The following is a 21,828-nucleotide window of genomic DNA, read 5'->3' as shown; positions in this document are numbered from 1 at the left end:
CATAGGACAACAATCAGTCGTATACTGCACAAATCTGGCCTTTATAAAAGAGCGGCAAGAAGAAAGCCATTTCTTAAAAGATATCCATAAAACGTGTCGTTTAAAGTTTGCCATCTGGGAGACACACCAAACATGTGGAAGAAGGTGCTCTGGTCAGATGAAACCAAAATCAAACTTTTTGGCAACAATGCAAAACGTTATGTTTGGCGTAAAAGCAACACAGCTCATCACCCTGAACACACCATCCCCACTGTCAAACATGGTGGTGGCAGCATCATGGTTTGGGCCTGCTTTTCTTCAGCAGGGACAGGGAGGATGGTTAAAATTGATGGGAAGATGGATGGAGCCAAATACAGGACCATTCTGGAAGAAAACCTGATGGAGTCTGCAAAAGACCTGAGACTGGGATGGAGATTTGTCTTCCAACAAGACAATGATCCAAAACCTAAATCCAAATCTACAATGGAATGGTTCACAAATAAACATATCCAGGTGTTAGAATGGCCAAGTCAAAGTCCAGACCTGAATCCAATCCAGAATCTGTGGAAAGAAATGAAAACTGCTGTTCACAAACGCTCTCCATCCAACCTCACTGAGCTCGATTTGTTTTGCGGAATGGGCAAAAATTTCAGTCTCTCGATGTGCAAAACGGATAGAGACATACCCCAAGTGACTTACAGCTGTAATCGCAGCAAAAGGTGGCGCTACAAAGTATTAACTTAAGGGGGCTGAATTATTTTGCACGCACAATTTTTCAGTTTTTTATTTGTTAAAAAAAAATGTGAAATATCTAATAAATTTCGTTCCACTTCATGATTGTGTCCCACTTGTTGTTGATTCTTCACAAAAAATTACAGTTTTATATCTTTATGTTTGAAGCCTGAAATGTGGCAAAAGGTCGCAAAGTTTAAGGGGGCCGAATACTCGCAAAGCACTGTGACCATGTGTTCCCTGCTTCATCTCAACATTCACTGGCATTGGTTCATTTGTATTAGTAAATGCCTTACCTTAAGCATCTCTAATTAGCGTGATTGGTCTAAAAGGTTGTTAACAATGCACTCCAAAGTTTTTGAACCATTATTTTTTCACTCACTTACATTTTTGGGGTACAGTACAATTTACGTGTTTGCAGATGACAGACTTATGTTGCAGAATATATCTTGCAAGAGATAGCCTGTATGCACTCATTGATTACAACAGTAAATGAGGATTAATGTTGGTAAATCTCAGTGTGCATTCACACCAAAATACAGTGCACCACAGTGTAGAGGGACATTGCTTAAAGTGCATTTCCACTTTTGCAGTCAAATACACTTTAAGGCAGCCTATTCAAAATAAGCCATCAACATATGAAAAAAAAATAGTTTCTGCTGCTTTTCTACCACAGTGGACACTATGTGTTGTGGTTCACCGTATTATAGTTGCATTATGGAAATATGCTGCAGTGCATTACACAATGAATGACGCCACACTGCATTTCACCCTGCTTGGTGCGCTACCATTTATTACTGCAATGTGATGTGAAAGAGCCCTACACAAGTTGGGATTTACAGCTTAGAATAATCAATAGGAAAAGATCTGGGTGTTCTAGTAGTTTATAGATTTAGCTTAATGCAATACCAATCTGGCAAGGGGAAGATCAGAAAGGGATGCACAATTTCGTCCTTGTACAAGAAAAAATAAGTTTTCTTGGCTCTTAAAGACCAGTTCCCTATATGGGTCATTGTTTTTATTATCGAATTTATAAAAACAAAAAGAAAGTGGAAGTGTTTTTCCATGGTAATCATCGCGATGCAATTCCTTTATGTTCTGTGTACTGCAATGTGTAGTAGAGTAAAAAGGGAGACTGAGGAAATGCTGCCTTCTACATGCAGCAGTCTACTGACCACGTTCTTCCAGGCTCCACTTCTCAAACTAGGTAGCAATTTGCCTGAAGATCAAGCAAAGATATAAATATTCATGATAATGATAAAAAAAATATGCTTAAAAAAAGAAAAAAATCCATTGTTGCTTTATATTTATTGTGGCCTGTCAGGAATACAATAATACATTGTAAAATTACTGAAAACTCCACTTTAAACTGGCATCTTTCATGTAAATATTAGCTGAACTATACACTGCAATAAAGTTTTACAATATAGTAAAGGTTTACAGTTATGTTAACTGCATGCTACTGGTGTTTCCGAACAACAGAATAATTACCTTTGGATGCCAAGTTTAGTGCAGCTCCCCCTGCAGCAAGAACTGGGTTAAGATCACTTGCTGAACCTTTGCTGATGACATGCCCTCCAAGACTCTAAATGTATTAAAAACATTAATTTATAATGAAATGGAAGTAGCGTGCAGTACATAAATAGCTATGCATGCGATTGAGAATAACTTTTTTTTTTTTTTATAAAATAGTCAAACAGTATGAATATATGTATTTCAAACATGTTGATCTTTTTCCTATGAAAGTGGGCATCTTAAAAAAATATATATATATTTAGACATTTCAATTGCAGAACATTTCAAAACTGAGTGCTTTTAGAAATTATACATACAGCCATGCTTCTAATCTGTTCTCCGGCCAGCGTGCTTAGCTGCTGAAGTAATGCATGGAATAGCTTGGTTTTATTCTGTGGCAACTTGGAAACACTCTCTTTTAAAATGTGTTTAACTTGTGCAAGACTGACTGCAGCTCCAATTGTAATCCCTAAAAACAAAAAAAACAAAAAAAAAAAAAAACACAAGTGTCCTTTAGAAAACGTCCAGCTTTCGCAAATGTTTAAAATAATTTTCTACCTGGATCTTCCTCCATTTCTAGGTTAATAAAACGTATCTTAACCACTAAGACCGAAAGGTTTTGCCCCCTTAATGCCCAGGCCCTATTTTGCGATTCGGCACTGTGTTAATTTAACGGACAATTGCGTGGTCATGCTACACTGTACCAGTGTTAATTTTGGCAGCAAATTTCAATTTAGTTTTAGTCTTAGTCTTAGGACTAAAATGGCATTTTAGTTTTAGTCCCATTTTAGTCTTCTGCAAGTGTTTTAGTTTTAGTCGTATTTAGTCAACTAAAACTCCAGTATATTTTAGTCGACTAAATGTCCTACATTTTAGTCGACTAAAACTAATTTTAGTCATCTATAATCAAATGGGTGTAGTTCAATTGTAATTTGTAATGCATTATTTAAGCATTTCTCTACAATTTCCAAACTCATTATATACTACTGCTGGTCCTGGAGTGAAAAATCTAATATGTTATTTATGGTACTAAGCTTTGAGCATGCACCAGTGTTAATTTTGGCAGCAAATTTCCATTTAGTTTTAGTTAATAGTCTTTTGACTAAAATGCCATTTTAGTTTTAGTCGTATTTTAGTCTTAAGACTAAAATGCCCTTTTAGTTTTAGTCGTATTTTAGTCTTAAGACTAAAATGCCATTTTAGTTTTAGTCGTATTTTAGTAATCTGAATTATGTTAGTCGACGAAAACGTTTTAGTCGGTTTTAGTCGACGAAATTAACACTGCACTGTACCCAAATAAAATGGATGTCCTTTTTTCCACAAATAGAGCTTTCTTTTGGTGGTATTTGATCACCTGTGCGATTTTTATTTTTTGCGCTACGAACGAAAAAAAAATTTTGAAAAAAAAAAAAAAAGCCATATTTTTTTTACTTTCTCCTATAAAACATTCCCAATAATTTTTTTTTTTTTTTATTTTTTTTTTATCGGTTTAGGCCAATTTGTATTCTGCTACATATTTTTGGTAAAAAAAATCCCAAAAAGCGTATTTTATTTGGTTTGCGCAAAAGTTATACCGTGTACAAACTACGGGATAGATTTTTGGACTTTTTATTTATTTATTATTTTTTTTATTAGTAATGGCGGCGATCTGCGATTTCGGTCCAAATTGGACCCCTGACATTTTTGACACTTTTTGGGGACCAGTGACACTAATACAGTAATCAGTGCTAAATAATATGCACTGTTACTGTATAAATGACACTGGCAGGGAAGGGGTTAATACTTTGGGTGATCAAAGGGGTTAAATGTATGCCTGTATGCTTACTGACTGTGTGTGTCTTGGGGGGGTTCTGTGTCAGGCACAGACAGATCGCAGTTTCAGCTTAGCTGAAAATGCTGATCTGTCCCTGCCTGTCTGTAAGCACGCCGCGACCGACGCACGTTTCATCAGATATGACGTTTTCACCTGACGTCACCTGCCTGTGTTGACGCTTGTGTTGAGGACGGGCGGAGAAGCCGACTGGCCGGCAGCTCATCTCAATCCAGCTCTATCCACACTTTGATTCTTAAAACTTTTGTAAGTTGCTTTCCTTCTGGTATATGAATAAAGTCTGGTGGTTTTACACTATCTAGCGCTTTTTGTCTTTCCATATTATGGTTTTGGATATGGAGTGATTGTTCTACTGGCTGTCTGCCCTGAGGATTACCCATGGGATTGCTTGGCTTACATCCTATCAGTTTCTGGTAAGAGGCAGTGGTGTTGGGAGTGGTCCTTTTGACTTGGTGGCTCTTGTCTGCTATTTCTCTACTTTGCCCTATATATTTGACATCTGGTAAGCATTTGGGATATAAGGGTGTCGGTGCTCCTACTTTATTCTGTTATCTGGCTCTGGTGATGGTGTGCACTCCTTAGGGTGACATGTTAATGCCTAACAGTATTACGCTATGGAAGTTTTCAATTTCTTTCCACATATGATTGCTACTCATTAATGAGAGGACCATGAGCTTACTGATCTGAGGCTGGTGGATTCAACATACATCTGAGTTTTTTGGGCGAACTCTTTCCCTCTATCTGGTAAGGAGACTACATAAGTGTTGGCTTATTCTCTTCTGACCTTGGGATTCTGGATTTTGGACTGTGTCTGTCATTTGGACATTACCTTTGTTATCATTGAAGACATTCATTTTGGGGGTTATCTTATCAAAAATATACATTATATTGCATCTTAACAGGTCAGTCCTAGTTATGCTGGTATAACCAGTGTGGAGTTATTGGATGGCTAAGGCTGGCCATACATTATACATTTTTCTTCAGATTTACCTTCAACTATGTAGTACAAAGGCCTGCCTAATTGAATACAATTGAAAGTGTTGTTTAGTTTTGACCTCATATTATATGGTTTTTGGTAAATCTAACAGAAAATTGTACAAGAAAGTTGAACACGTAAGGCCAGCCTAAGTAATATATTGACTTCTTTATAAAGAGACAACATTGTCTCTATGTCCCCTTGTTCAAGGCTCTTTCCCCACCCTCATCACAGCTCTGTTCTCACCACCAAGTCTTTACTATCCTGGTGAGATAATGTAGCGTCACCCTTCATTCTGAATATTCCATGATGTAAAAAACTTAAATCCAATGAGGAGGAGGAGGAGATGGAGACACCCCCCCCCCTCATGACCGCTATAAGAAGGTCCGGCCAAGGAGCTTTGAACTTTAGAACTTAAAGAGTGAATACCCAACAGAAAAGATGCTGGGAGAATATTCATTCTGACAGCACTAACCAAAAATGTTTTGATTATACTGCCTGTCCTTTTTAAGTCTGGTGTAGATCAAGGTGCCAATATACAGTAGATTTCTAAAGTCTAACAAAAAAAAAAAAAAAGAATAAAAATTACCTTGGCCAGTTGTGGACACAGCGTACAAATCACTGATTCTTGCAGGGGAGATGATAACTGGGTATAAAACACCTTCAAACTTCATCTGAATCCCTGAAAAGAAAAATGTAATTTTATACAAAAAGGTAATACATCTTAGTATAGTAAAAACAAACTAAAAATAATATTGTGGCACAAAAAACTTTTTAATGCTGCTCACAGCTGACACTTTCTGACCCGTCAAGTATTCAGCATTCAACATTACCCCCTTCCCACACCACTTTATTTGGTATTTTGAAATTGAACCTTTTATGATCTGAAATACTGATAAGAATATACTTTGCGATTTTCAGAGTACAACAGAATTCTTTACTTGGGTGAGCATTGTGAAAATATTGTCTTGCGAAACCCTGCCAAACAAACAACGAAATAATGCCGTAGGCATGTACTGTATGTCACAAGAAAAGGAAACTTTTTTTTTTTTTCAGGAATAGTATGCACAGTACTTACAGTATCTCACAAAACTGAGTACACCCCTCACATTTTTGTAAATATATTCTATCTTTTCATGTGACAACACTGAAGAAATGACAGTTGGCTACAATGTAAAGTAGTGAGTGTACAGCTTCTATAACAGTGTAGATTTGCTGTCCCCTTAAAATAACTCAGCACACAGCCATTAATGTCTAAACCACTGGCAACAAAAGTGGGTACACCCCTATGTAAAAATATCTCAATTGGGCCAAAAGTGCCAATATTTTGTGTGGCCACCATTATTTTCCAGCAGTGCCTTAACCTTCTTGGGCATGGAGTTCACCAGAGCTTCATAGGTTACCACTGGAGTCCTCTTCCACATGACAACATCACAGAGCTGGTGGTTGTTAGAGACCTTGTGCTTCTCCAACTTCTGTTTGAGGATGCCCAACAGATGCTCAATAGGGTTTGGGTCTGGAGACATGTTTGGCCAGTCCATCACCTTTACCCTCAGCTTCTTTAGTAAAGCAGTGGTCGCCTTGGAGGTGTGTTTGGGGTGGTTATGTTGGAATACTGCCCTGCGGCCCAGTCTCCGAAGGTAGGGGATCATGCTCTGCTTCAGTATGTCCCAGTACATGTTGGCATTCATGGTTCCCTCAATTAACTGTAGCGCCCCTCTGGTGGCAGCACTCATGCAGCCCCAGACCACGACACTCCCACCACCATGCATGACTGTAGGCAAGACACTTGTCTTTCTACTCCTCACCTGGCTGCTGCGACACACGCTTGACACCATCTGAACCAAATACATTTATCTTGGTCTCATCAGACCACAGGACATAATTCCAGTAATCCATGTCCTTAGTCTGCTTGTCTTCAGAAAACTGTTTGCGAGCTTGCTTGTGCATCATCTTTAGAAGAGGCTTCCTTCTGGGAAGACAGCCATGCAGACCAATTTGAGGCAGTGTGCGACATATGGTTTGAGAACTAACAGGCTGACCCCCCCCCCACCCACCCACCCCTTCAACCTCTGCAGCAATGCTGGCAGCACTCATATGTCTATTTCACAAAGACAACCTCTGGATATGACGCTGAGCACGTACGTGCACTCAACATCTTTGGTCGACCATGGTGAGGCCTGTTCTGAGTGGAAACTGCCCTGTTAAAATTGCTTTTTGGTCTTGGCCACCGTGCTGAAGCTTAAAGTTTTTTTTTTTTTTCTCACCTATAGTAGTGTTCCCAACTACAAGGGGAGCTTTGGGAAACTTCATCTTCAGCTCCAGAAGTTCTTCAAGTGTGGATGGAGAGTGCCAAGTAATTCTCTCTCCATGAAATGTGGTCATTTTCTTTGGGTTGCCCAGCCTTATCTACAAGATTCCAGGAAAAAGAAAAAGTTTACAAAGCTCTCACTTTTTGGCACCACAAGGTTAAAACTTGCAAGGGACACTAACTTTGGGCATGAATACTGTCTATTGATAAGGAAGTACCTGGTTTGTAATCCAGCTTAGGGTCAGAGTTAACTTTCGGAATTAAAGTTAGAAGTTTATTTTTACATTCAGGGCAAGGGGTGGGATAACATTCACGCTCCATTCATACTTTTGTGACTTGTCAAGCAACATTGGACATCAAAGTTACATGACAAGTTGTCCCCCATGTTTTCCAATTATAACCATTCATATATGTGTGACTTAAAAGTTGCAGCAACTTCAAAAGTAGTTCATGCACTACTTTGGTCTGACTTTCATACAACTTGAGTTGAGAGCAATAGACTTCAATGTAAGCCCTCAGAGGTTGCATGAAAGTTGTACCTGAATGTTATACAATGCAACAGTTGTCCATTATCGCTGCTCAAAGCCAAAGTGGTATCTAAGTTGCACCCATCCAAAGTTGCATCAAAGTTACACTAAAGTTGCACTCCAAAGTCGGTGCTAGGGTTGGAGTTACTTTATGAAAAAACAGACAAATCTTTGGCTAACTACATATTTAAAATAGAGTTTTCAATTCAAACTTTTTAGCCATCAAAATTAATTATAGAATCATGTATACATTAAAATTGTATTTGGGTCAAATATAATTACCTAATCTTATAAACTCTTTTGCTTCAGGGATGAGAATATAATATTGGGCGTTTCAGAAACTGAGTTGAGGCCAAAATCAGATAAAGTTAACAAGTGTGAGCCTAAACCTCAGCAAACAGATCTCCAATTCAACTGACATCACTATTATTGCTCTCATGAATTTGACAAACAGTTAACAGGTCCCAGTGGAACTGGTTGATGTGAACTCCAGCCAAACATGAAAAAATTGTAACTGGCTAATAGGGCCCAGTCTGCCTGTTCAGTGCTCATCTCTAGCATACTAGCTAAATTCCTGTGGCAGGTTCACATCTTTTGCAATTTTTCTAAATCAGAGACTGTCAAATTGCAGGTCAAAATATTTTCAGCCTTGGAGCCCATGAGTGAGGTTGGACAGCATAGGATCATGTGACAAGAGTTGGGGACCAACTAAGTAACCTTGTGAGAAGCTGGCTTTATTTTGTTCCAAAAAAAGGATCTAAAATTTTGAATAAAAATTGGGTATGCTCCTAACTTCCACACAGCTGCAGTATGTACTAGATAGCAGAGGAGTTGACGGATCCTGATCCATTCCGACAGTCATTTTATTTAAAGTGGCATGATTTAATCAAGCCAAATGCTGTGTTGCGATCACTTAACTTTATGAGTTTATATAGTGGTGACATACTTCACAGTCATTAGAGTTTCTCAGACTGCCTAAAACATATAAGACTTTCAAGACTTTAATTATCTTAATGCATTCTTAATTCTTAATGGAAGACTTTTTAATTTAATGCATTCTTTCCATGAAGTTAAAAAACCTTCTGTGTGTAGCAGCCCCCTAATACTTACCCGAGGTCCTTCACTGTCCAGCGATGTTCACGAGTCCCTCGGCTATCCCTCTCTCTCCCTATTGGATGGGACACAACCATTGGCTCCCGTGGCTGTCAAAGACAGTTAGCCACTCAGGAGAGAGGGGGACGGGTCGGACGCAAGCTCCATGTCTGAATGAACACACGGGAGCTGCAGCTCGGCTCGGGTGCCCCCATAGCATACTGCTTGCTGTGGGGGCATTAAACAGGAGGGAGGGGCTAGGAGAAGCAACGGGGGACCCAAGAAGAGGAGGACCCAGGCTACCCTGTGCAAAACCAACTGCACAGAGAAGGCAATTATAACATTTTTGTCATTTAAAACAAAACAAAAAAAAAAAAACACACAAGACTTTACAATCACTTTAAGCTGCCAACTTCCTTCAACCCAATCAATTCTCTGCTATTATGGAGGTCATTAAAATATTTTGCTTAAAAGGGGTTGATTTACTAAAACTGGAGAGTGCAAAATCTGGTGCAGCTCTACATAGAAACCAATCAGTTTTCAGGTATTTTTGTTAAAGCTTAAATGAACAAGCTGAAGTTAGAAGCTGATTGGCTACCTTGCACAGCTGCATCAGATTTTGCAATCTACAGTTTTAGTAAAATCGACCCTAGAGTTTGCATTTATCTGCTTAAGCGATTTTGCAATTGAAAGATGGTAAAGATTGCTAATGTGCACTCAGAAATAGTGCATATATTATTGGCCTACACTTTTTCTGAAAAATACAAACAAGGGAAAAAGACAAGTTACACTGCCTTGAAAAAGTATTCATACCCCTTGAAATGTTCCACATTTTGTCAAGTTACAACTAAAAACGTAAATGTATTTTATTAGGATTTTTTGGGATAGACCAACACAAATTGGCACATAATTGTGAAGTGGAAGGAAAAGGATAAAGGATTTACAAAGTATTTTACAAATAAAATATCTGAAAAGTGTGACGTGCATTTGTATTCAGCCCCCGAATCAATGCTTTGTAGAACCACCTTCTGCTGCAATTACAGATGCAAGTCTTTTTGGGTATGTCTCTACCAGCCTTCTCCACAACTTTCCCCCTGACCTGTCTGGTGTGTTCCTTGACCTTCATGATGCAGTTTGGTCACTAAGTGTCAGGGTTTCCTGATCTGAGGCCGAGGTGCTGAGGGGGCTCCCCTTGCGGCTCACCCCTGGAGATAATACAGCGGGTGTGGCGCCCCAAGTGGCATGGGTTACCAGCTGCAGGCAGGTAGGTAGAACCAGGAGCAATCCGAGAGCGAACTGGAACAGGCTGGAATAACAGCAGGGTATGAGTCTTCAAAGGCTCTGAAGCAGCTGGGCTACCTTGTGCCGAGGAATAGTCTCTAGTAGCAGAGACAGGAACTGGCCGAGGTCTGGGAATGAAGCAGGCAGTGGGAACCGTGGTACAAGCCGAGGTCATGCACAAGCCGAGGTCATGCACAGGAGACAACCAGAATAGCTGAGATCTTGAAGTAAGCCGGGGTCATACATGGTAACGGAAGCAAGGTCAGTGGGAGAAGCCAAGGGTCAAACCAGGAGATCAAACTAAATCAGAAACAGTCAAGCCAAGTCACAACAGGAAATCCAAACAGGAAACACAGGAAGCTGAGAGATAATCCAGCAATGAGTCTGATCCTATGGCCACCTTTTATAGGCCATTTCCCTAACAGGCCAGCAGAGGGCTGTGTCAGTTGAGTCAGGAGCATCCATTGCTATTACTGGCAATGTTGCCAGTTCTCCTATGGCCATTTCCCCTGACACTAAGGTTCTCTAACAAACCTCTGAGGGCTTCATAGAACAGCTGAGTTTATAATGAGATTAACTTACACATAGGTAAACTCTATTTATTAATTTGGTGATTTCTGAAGGCAATTGGTTCCACTAGATTTTAGTTAGTGGTATCAGAGTAAAGGGGGCTGAATGCAAATGCACGCCACACTTTTCAGATATTTATTTGTAAAATACTTTGTAAACCATTTTATCATTTTCCTTCCACTTCACACATATATGTGCCACTTTGTGTTGGCCTATCCCAAAAAATCCTAATAAAATACATTTGCGTCTTTAGTTGTAACATGACAAAATGTGGAAAATTTCAAGGGGTATGAATACAATTCAGCAGCTGCTGCATCACAAAAAACATAGATTTTACCTGTTAAAAAATAAAACAAACACACACACACACACACACACCATACACAATGATGATAATCCATGGACATTCCTTATCTTTACAGGTCACATTTGTAAACTCACCATCAGGTCAGGCGGAAATATAAGTTCCTGTGTTGGATCCAGTGGTAACAATTCAGTTTCATCAAACAATTTCAATGAGTTCTTAAAGAAGAAAAAAAAAAAAAAAAATCAAAAGAAAACTTATTTTGGTAGTGTCCACATGTAGAGTGAAATAACTTGGACCAGAGAGTCTCACTACTTGAAAAAAACAAAACTGAGCACAAAGTGCTTGTTTGATAAAACAAGCATCTGAAATCCCATTTTTATACCATTAAGAAATGTTGGATAAAAAAAAAAAAAAAAAAATACATGAATAAAGCAAGCCTTGTCTGCCACTGCAGCAGATTAACTTGTAGTTCTCAATGGAAGACTAGTGCAGTAAATCAGTGCACTTTTAGTCCATCAATACTTCCTCCAACTCTGCAATTACCGGTAGTCCATAAAGCAGTATTAGGAGTAGGAGGATAAGCATTTGCAGGAGCCCTGGATTGCACCCTCAATCCACTGATTGCAAATGCAAAGCTTTGCAGGCAATTTTAGAAAAAAGGAATACATATTTCATTTTTTTTTCCCTGCAAAAAGATGAACTTAAGCCTCGTACACACGCATTGTTGGCCGTGAATTTTCGGCCAATGTCCAATCGGCCGATTGTCGGCTTGTTAGTATGATGCTTCCAACAACCGACTGCGACCTTTCGGGCGAAAAAAATCTGGTGTGCATGCTATAAAATATTTGTTGGCCGTCAACATAAACGGCCGATTGTTCGTCAGTCAGTACAGATTTCGGCAGACAAAAATCAGATGAGCAAGACTGGGCATGCTCAGAGAAGAAAAAACACACGGAAAGTAAACCAGCACATGACATCACTTCTGAAGTTGGTTGTTGTTGGCCGAAAAAAATCGTGTGCAGTCTAGAGCACATTTCAACCAACACAACAACACTGGACAAAAGACGGCCGATCGGTCGGCCAACAATCATTGCGTGTGTACGGGGCTTTAGCCTTTAACATAAAGCACAACTATCTGACTTTCACTGCTTGGTCAAAGATACCAGTCTTAGAAAACCACCAGTCTGCTTGAGTGGATAAAACAAGAAAAAAAAAAAAAAAAAAAAAAAAAACAGCCAGCAGCACACTTATTGGACCAACCCATTGCTCATTCTGTGCCCTGCCAGCACAAGTGAATGCAGTAGAGGTTGATAGATGGCTCCTAGAGCCTTAGGTGTGTCACAGTTACTATACAATACCTCCTCAGGTATCATGTTTTTCATCTGCATTTGGTTTAAACAGCAGTCCTAAAAAACAAATAGGAAAGAAAAATAAATGATGTAAGCATATTAGACAACATATGGCCTTAAAGAGAAATTTTAACTATGGGCAATGGGGTTGGGCCATTAAATTGCAAAAAAGTTTACTAACGTTGAAGGCCCTTTTCTCTGTGATAGGTCTTACATTTCCTTTCATAAATTAAGAATTACAGAAAATAAAAAAAGGAGAAGTATTGCCAAAGCTTTTTTGGCGATACTTCGCTTGTGGGTCTTAGGAGTACAAATACTTTTCCTGTAAGTCAGAACCAGCCAACAGTGGACTAAAGCCTGCTGTTGCCTGACATCAGAGAGAATCAAGTCTCTGGAAAGATCCTACAAATTTGGAAACCACCCAGATACCTACCTGGCAGCTGACTCAGCCTCTCCAAGATCCACTAAGACCGCTTGCTCAGCGGTCATGTGATCACTCAATTCTATAGCTGGCAGGGGACATCTGCAGCTTCGGACTGATGCTTCAGCCATATATGAGTATTTGTGAATTTTTTTGACTTCCCACACTTTTCCTTTAAAGTCCCACTATTTATTAGCCCCCATCTCCCATGTAAATGCAGAAACCAGCCTGATGCAATGCTAATAGTGAGCCCAAGTCCATTTTTATTTCAGGTACACTATTACCTGAACTAAGCTTGACCAACTAAATTCTTAACTCCTTTACGACCGCCCGCCACAGATGTACTGCGGCGGGCAGCCTCTCCTGGGCGAATCGCCATACATGTACGGCGCTCAGTCTCGGGAGTCTAGGGGGCGCGCGTGCCGCCGGCGGCACGCTCCCGCTCGTCAGCAGGGAAGCCGATGCGTGTGTCAGGTGGCTCTGATTGCCGCCTGACACTCTCGATCGTTCCCTGCTGAGAGAGGATGGTCAGTTGTTGTAAACACAGCCAACCGTCCTTCTCCCTGGGATGATCACAGAGCCCATGTGATCCTGCTATGTAGGATCACATGTCTCTATGGTAATCTCAGAAGCCACGCCCACAGTTAGAATCACTTCCCTAGGGTCACATTTAACCCCTCGATCACCTATACTGTTAACCCCTTCCCTGCCAGTGTAATTATTACAGTAACAGTGTATATTTTTAGCACTGATTACTGTAGTAATGTCACTGGTACCCCCAAAAGTGTCAAAAATGTCAGTTAGGGGTCAGATCTGTCCACTGCAATGTCGCAGTCTCGTAAAAAATCACAGATCGCCGCCATTACTAGTAAAAAAAACCACAACAATAAAAATGACATAAATTAAATCGTTCCCGTTGTTAGTTGACGCAATAACTTTTGCGCAAACCAATCAAAATAATTGGCCTAAAACGTTAAAAAAAATTTGATTTTTTGATTTTTTTTTTGGGAATGTCATAGCAGAATGTGAAAAATATTGTTTTTTTTTTTTCAAAATTGTCGTTCTTTTTAGGTTTATAGCGCATAAAAAAAAAAAAATTGCACAGGTGATCAAATACCACCAAAAGAAAGCTCTATTTGTGGGAAAAAAAGGACGTAAAGTTTGGGTACAGCGTGGCACGACCGCGCAATTGTCCGTTAAATTAACGCAGTGCCGAATCGCAAAATAGGGCCTGGTCAGGAAGGGGGTAAAATCTTCCGGGGCTGAAGTGGTTAATCTTAACCTCTTCAAATCTATAGTCATTCGACTTTTCTGTGCCAGCTTGGTATTGAAATAGCCAATCTTTAAACAGAAAAGACTTCCAGCACCAAGATGCCAGAGCTAAAACCAACAGCTTAAGGATAGTTTAAATGGATTTTGTTGTATTTTAGGGAAAACTTTGCATATTTTGTAGAAAAATAAATACTTTGACAAATCTTAATATTAAAAATCATTCCCATCTCATTAGACCACAAAAATGTATTTTTATAAACATACAGACCTTCCCAAAAGTTCTGAAAGCATCTAAAATTGGCCGGTAGCCTGTACATCTACAAAGGTTTCCTAGTAGAAAATATATGAAAAGTATAAAAAGTAATTTCCTTTAACAATACAGCAGGTTACATTACAGCAGCATTACATTCTTCCAGGAGGTATTGAGATTAGATTTATTATTTTTGATATTTTGATTATAGCTACATGAATAAAGACACAAAGCTATGAATTCATTTCACTAGTCGCTACATGACAAAACATTAAAAAGTGATGATCCATCTTCAGTCCCTAATTTTCTATTCAGTTCAATGGTAAAGTAATAATGGCTGCATGATTAACTCTCCATTGTGCAAATTGGCAGCAGCAAATTAGCCATGTGAGCTATGCGAAGTGTATTTCATGAAAATCTCTCAATTTATATACATTTTCCCACGAATAATGAAGAGTTTTTTTAACACATTGCTGGTATAAGGGTTTGAGGGGTGTGTGTAAAGAATATATTTTATCCATTTATATTTACATTTTTTTTATTGCTGTAATGATTCCCTAAGATTATAGGCCTATTGGCATTTCTCCTTTTGTGAATTAGGGTAATGCGTAAACAGCACAATTTTGGGTCCAAAGGATAACAGATAAGTTTGTACTTCAAATCGTAACCAGTTTTCCAGCAGTACCATTAGCATACTGTTTATACAGAAATAAGTGCAACAAACTTTTTCATAAATTATACTGTGATCACTAGTTCCACTCACGAAGATGTAGTGTTCTTGTGTATGTAAATGTTCTTCCCAGTTGAACTACATGGTAGGGATGTTATTTCTTGTTTCTTTGTTTGGGTTTTCTAACAAGAAGGACTCATTCACTTTCTGCCTCTCAGATAAGTTCCCGACACCATTGATCTTTTTAGCTATCTGGAAGAAGGTAATTCTTCCCAATGTTCACAAGTGTAAGGATCATTCATCCCACTGGTCATCACACTAATGTATCAGGAGTTGTAAATATAATCATTTTTAGCAGGGGTTCCCTGAGACCTGAAAATTATTTCAAGGGTTCCTCTGTGTTGAAAAGATTGAGAAAGGCTGTACTAGATGATCAATGGTGCCTTTAATGTAGTCACACGTGTTAAGAGAACGTCAACCCCTTTTTATGTTGGTTTGATTAGAATATTGACGTTCGCTCTCATCGATATGATAGCTAACTGGGGAACTTCAAGATAGAGGGTACAAGTAGGTTTTTGTGGGGTTGCTGTGCTTTCGATTGGAGTCTGTTGCTTGTGTCTTTAAGTGTTCTTATTCAGCCACAAGTTAAAAAAAAAAAACCTTCCCTGTGATAGCAGATCTTAAATTTTTAAGTTTGTGTTAATAAAAGGTTTACTATGCAGCTTAGTTGCACTTTTTTTTTTTTTTTTGCAGTACAGCGAGACATCCAGCTTTCATGAACCTCCCGTTTTTTTTAATGTAGAAGTCTACAATCCACGTTAAACCACCAAAAATATGACAGCAGTTCTCAGTACAAGTGGAGTCATCCTCATGGCGTGTTAGGGCTCCATTTCCTCATTTAGAGTCAGTCTTCTTTACATTGTAGGAGACCCTGATAAGGTTGGTTTTTATAGTCTCAGAGCACCTTGTACACAGATATTCTGAAAATCTGTGGTGGTATGTATGCAGAGTGGAATGTTGAAGACCGACCTTGTGGAATGCTGTGTTAAATCTATGGATACAGTCCAACTATGCAAGTTTCTTCTACGTAATTTTTTCATTTCTAGAAACATTCAGTAATCTGTATACAATATTTTGTCGTTGTTCATCACGAGGGTGGCACAAACAATTCATGGAAAATCGATTATTTGCATAGATTGTGAACATTAGCACACCAAAACAAGTTCATAGGTACACCAGCTTATCTACTAAAGTTGTTGAAAATCTTCATACAATAAATTTATTAAATTTATTCATAAATAGCATTGAGGACAGGATCACTAGCTCAATCTCAGTTTTTGCAGATGACACAAAATGAAGCAGGGCAATAACTTCACATCATGATGCAGAATTCTTACAGAATGACCTGAACAAAATAACAGAGTGGGCAACTATGTGGCAAATTTGAGGTTTAATGTGGAGAAGTGTAAGGCATTGCACTTGGGGACTAAAAACAAACGCAAAATACGCGTTGGTGGGGAACCTCTGGGAGAATCAAGAATGGAGAAATATCTGGGAGCCTTGGCAGAAGATAGACTAAGCAATAGCATGCAATGTCAAGCTGCAGCTGCCAAAGCCGGCAGAATATTGGCATGCATAAGGAAGGGAATTTATTCCAGAGATAAATCTATAATCCTACCACTTCATAAAAATCTGGTCCGGCCACACCTGAAGTATTCTGTCCAGTTCTGGTCACCAATCCTCAGAAAGGATGTGCTGGAACTGGAAAGAGTAGAAAGAAGGGCAACTAAGCTAATTAGGGGATTGGAGGACCTTAATTATGAGGAGTGTTTACAAGCGCTTGATTTATTCTCCCTAGAGTAGAGACGCCTGAGAGGGGATATGATAGCGGTTTACAAATACCTCAACGGTGATCTCATCATAGAAAAAAAAAAACTATTCAGCCACAAGGCGTGCAAGAGGACACGAGGCCATACAATGTGATTAGAAGCGAAGCAATTTAACCTCAGGCTACGCAAAGGGTTTTTTTTTTTTACTGTAAGGGCAATACGATTCTGGGACTAGCTTCCACAAATGGTAGTAACTGCAGGGAGTATGGCTACTTTTAAAAGACTCTTGGACATACATCTCCAAGATCAAAACATTCAGTGGTATGGGAAATTAATACTTCCACACCTACACAGGTTGAACTGGATGGACTATTGTCTTTATTCAACCTCAAACTACTATGTAACTATATGTGTTCACTTTGAAAACTCAGTCATGTGCAGATAAAATAAGCAGGAATTTGCTTTTCACATGACTGGTTAAGTAAAAAGTGGACACAATTACAATTTATTGAGCAAAGATTCTCAGCCTCTTTCATAAATAAGCCTCATTGCCTTGCAAAATTAGACCCGATTTCTAATTTGATAATAAATTATATTTTGAGGTTCTTTTAAAAGCATGGATTCTTCCAATTTAACATAGCGCAGATGTTACATGCAAAATTTAGATAAACATTCTTGAAATATTTTGTTCACACAAAGCACCTCTTAAGGCTGGGTTCACACTGGTGTGAATTGGATGCTCATTTCCCTACATCTAATTCGTATGTCAGGAGTGTGTGACCGGCTCTCAATGGAGCCAATTCACAGCACACTGGGACAGCTACAGAGAGGTTTACAGGAAATTTGTGTGCTTCAGCCAAAAATTCAGACCGAATTCAGACCTGAAAAAGTGAACGGGATGCCCTGGACCTCCTGCTGCGAGCCGCTCAGCAATCCAGTGTGAACCCGGCCTAAATGGCAATAAGAAAATCATAATGGAATAGAATAGAAAGTCAGAGCACCTACCAGATAGGCTGGACAAAATATCTTCAATGCTGGGCTCTGGATTGTTTCTCAGTAATGTGTACATGGACATCACCATTCCGGGGCTACAAAACCCACACTGGGAGCCATGGGCTTTTGCTAACCTCTCCTAAAAAAAGGAGGACAGCACATTCAGATAGAACTTCAGCAACAAGCGAGCTAAAACAAAGATTTCCAAGAGGTGCAGTTCTGCTTGCGAATAATACAAGCCTCAACTATACAAAAAAAAAAAAACACACCCCACCACAAACACTTGACTGATTAGACACACTTGTGCACCCGCCCCCCTTTCTCTACATCTAAAACATGGGTGTCCAACCTTTTGGCTTCTCTGGGCCACATTGAGTGTAGAGAAAATTTCTCGGGCCACATATAAATTATATACTATTAGTTAAAGTATACAAGTAATAAAACACCGCCGCACCCTTCCCGTGCTGCCGCGCCACCCCCCCAGCACTAATTTTACACAACTAGTGGATGATCCCCTCTGAGGCTGCTTCTGTGGCCATGCCCCCAACTCGACTTCCTTCCTCCCCAGCAAAAAAATAAATAAAAATGTCAGGGGGCAGTGGGCCGCATTGCCTGCGGTTCTGGGCCGCATGTGGCCCCCGGGCCGTAGGTTGGACATGCCTGATCTAAAACAACAGAGCACTTGTTTTTCCTCACACTACATTATTGTACTGCCTCTAGCTATATTCTATGGGGTTGATGATTTTCTAAAGGCAGGAAGCGGGTGCTAAAAATGCACTTTGGAAATTGTCCCAGAGCTTAGTAAATGTGGTGCAAAAACAAAGAATACCCAGTCACAAGCAAGGGAAAAAAAAAAAAACAGCACACGCATAAAATACTTTTGCTTGCAAATGATGGATGATGGATGATGAAGTCAGCAGGTTTCACCACACTCCCTAAGCTCTGGGGAATATTCCCTTGCAAAATGAACAGCCTGTTTGCCTTTAGTAAATCAACCCCTGCAATCCTCATGATTTTTATTATACATCTCCCTATCCATGCGACACTTCACACCGCGTTTCTTGTACACAAGGAGTGGAATGAGAAATATCTCCTCATTAGGGACAAGGACAGACATAAAAAAACTTGAGAAAAAAAAACCCTGAAGTCCAATCTAACCAGCATTATGAATCAATCAGCAACAGACTATTTTTTAAAAAAAATTGAAAACGCCTTTAGGAGACAACATACCCCAAAAGTAGAAACCACACTTACCTGGACTGGATGAAGCCTTGTAGCGGAATTGCCAATTCCCTCTGTTGTGGTAATAGCCATCAAGTGCAGGGAACAAATAGGCAGCAGACAGGCAGTGGCTGGATAGTGTCTTCAGATTTGTAAAGGACTGTAATATATCTGCGGTCACTGAAGACTATCATAACTAAGTGTTACTAAACCCAGGACCCTGCATTCACTATATCTGGTCGGACTAAAGTAGGGCAGGAACCTTTTTCAAAGCCGGATCAGTTAAGAAGGCTTTCATAGGGAACCACTGATTTATACACTTCATGCGATGTGCTCTCAAAATCGGAGCGTATGTTGCTCAGTGTGAACCAGGCCTTTTAGTTAAAGCTCAATAGAACAAGCTGAAGTTATGCTACCATGCACAGCTTTACAAGATTTTGCACTCTCCAGTTTTAGTAAAAATCAACCCCAGTGAGTTCTAACTTACTGCAGTGTGCTGAGAATGTCATGCTGAATTTTCAAACATCATCATCAGCCCTAATACAGAACATCTTCCTGTATTGTATGGAGATGTCCTGTAGCTCTAGGCTCTGAGGAAGAGGCACGGCTTCGAAACGCGTCAGCCCTCTGCTTTCATGAGATATCGGACACTTGTAATGATGCTGCTTTATGGAATCGATATGCTTGACTTTCACGCATGTTTGTGAGTAGCTGATTTTTATCTTTAAACTCACTGGAGGATAATGCGCTAGGCTGGTGCGCCTTTCTTTGTTTTGTATCTACAGTGTTTTGTCGACCGCCCCGGTCGTAGGGGGCAGCAAAGCCCAGCCATAGTGGATGCCAAGCATGAGTACAAGTTCCAGGATTGGGGCAGCCTGAGGACCAGGTTCTGAGCGCAGGAGTAGGGTGCTGAACAGCACTAAACTTTTTCTGGAAGCTCTAGGCACACTTCCTGTCCTAAGGGGACAATCTTGTTCCTATATAATACAGCAAGTGAGCATTATCCTAGGACTGGCAGGAACACCAGGTGAAAAGGAGAAGCCTTGCATTGGGAACTATTGCAGCCACCACATCAAAGAACAGGTAAGCTGTGATAAATTACATCTGTAGTTCTTCGGTTTAAAGTGAACTTCAACTTCCCAGAAAAAAAATGAGAAAGCCTGAGTGTGGAAATTAAATTTGTAAAACTGTGCACCACAACAGAAAAAACAAGCCAAGTGAGGAAAAATATTGTTCGACATCTTGAAGGTATGGTGATACCAAAAAGCATGAGCCATACATCTGCCATTTTGTAAAAAAAAAATCAAGAAAAAAAAAAAGAAAAAAAAGAAAAGAAAAAAAGAAAAGAAAAGAAAAGAAGAAAGAAGTTTGGTTACCACAAGAAGTAAAAACCATAATAAAATTAAAAGTAAAAAAATAAAAAAAATAAAAAATAATAATGATTAAACCATGTAACTTTTGGAATTAATATAGATCTTTTATTGCTCATTTCATATATAATGTGTTCTGCACTCACCCGGTCTGGGAAAGATCTAATTAAACTATACCATACTTTACATAATGCTCTTTATTCTCACATTTGTTAAAGCTTTGATCATATTAAGAACTAGTAGTTCTTCGTTCTTATAGAAGGGTGTGGTCCTTACAACAGCAGCCAGGACAGGCGTTGGTCTCAGAAGGGAGTTAAACAAAGCTTGCACAATAACTCTTGCCTACATGCATGTACTTTAATGTGGTTGTAAACAATTACCTTGTAACAACAACCCATTCAGTTTAAAATGGAAATTAAAAAAAAGGAAAAACCTTTTTTCTTTTATAAGTGATCACATTCAGTTCTCAGCTAGAGAACTGACCACAGTGTGCTCTCCCTCTTAGTGGTGTCAGTTTTTAATAGGAAAGTAGACTGACAGGAACACCAGGGGTTTCACATAAAGGAAGCAATACAAAGAGAACAGAATACTTTCTCCTACAAGTACATGGTACAAGGCACATATCGGGAATATGAAGCGTTGGGATACATGACCTGATATAAAAGGTTCCAAGGTAACCTTGGTGGATCTCCTTGGCTCTCAGGCCAAGGTGCTATATAAATTCAGTGGGATATTAGAGCCAACAGTTCATGCAGCACTTTACAACATAAAAAGGGAGACAGTACAGTTACAGCAAAATAAAATACAAGAGAGTTAAGAGGGCCCTGCTCATAATACATTACAATATAATAGGGCGGGGCAATGGGTACAAAAAAGGTAATAACTGTAAGGCCCCTTTCACACAGGCGGACCGTTCAGATCCACCTGTCAGTTTTTTTGGCAGATCTGAACGGTCACCTCATGCATCTCTATGGGGCATCGGATGTCAGCGGAGACATGTCCGCTGACATCCGATCCGTCAAATCTGGACGGATGGAAACCTATTTTCCATTCGTCCAGCGGATCGGATGAGAACGAACAGACAGTCCGTTCCTATCCGATTCCCCCATAGAGATGCATGAGGACCTGACAGCTGTGTCTCTTGCACACAGCACAGAGAACAGCTGTCATCCTCCTGCTCTGCGGGGGAATCGGCAGATCGAACCCCTGCTGAGAAAAACTCCTGAGTCCGTCCGATGGACTCCATGTGTGAAAGAGCCATTAGGGATGAGGTCATGGAAGAATTACCAGTTCAGTTGTAAAGGTGAAGGCGGGATAGGCTTCCCGAAGAGA

At 39.7% G+C, this 21,828-nt stretch overlaps 1 protein-coding gene across 1 annotated transcript in view; it reads right to left on the bottom strand.

Annotated features, from left to right (window-relative positions):
• Positions 1-21,828, bottom strand: part of LOC309557970 (aldehyde oxidase 1-like) — a 159,072-nt gene that overhangs the window by 117,728 nt on the left and 19,516 nt on the right. Inside the window, exons 4-12 of the mRNA XM_082260859.1 lie at positions 19,160-19,268; positions 17,918-18,044; positions 14,432-14,493; positions 12,480-12,527; positions 11,256-11,336; positions 7,301-7,442; positions 5,623-5,715; positions 2,544-2,695; positions 2,203-2,296 (exon numbers count right to left, since the gene is read on the bottom strand). Coding sequence (XP_082116985.1) covers positions 2,203-2,296; positions 2,544-2,695; positions 5,623-5,715; positions 7,301-7,442; positions 11,256-11,336; positions 12,480-12,527; positions 14,432-14,493; positions 17,918-18,044; positions 19,160-19,268 — 908 coding nt within the window. The remainder of the gene's footprint in view (positions 1-2,202; positions 2,297-2,543; positions 2,696-5,622; positions 5,716-7,300; positions 7,443-11,255; positions 11,337-12,479; positions 12,528-14,431; positions 14,494-17,917; positions 18,045-19,159; positions 19,269-21,828) is intronic.

This window comes from Pelophylax lessonae (genome assembly GCF_965119305.1).
Source record: "Pelophylax lessonae genome assembly, chromosome: 6".
Taxonomy (NCBI): Eukaryota; Metazoa; Chordata; class Amphibia; order Anura; family Ranidae; genus Pelophylax; species Pelophylax lessonae.
The sequence above is the reverse complement of the archived record's forward strand: the minus strand, read 5'-3'. Positions and strand labels throughout refer to the sequence as shown.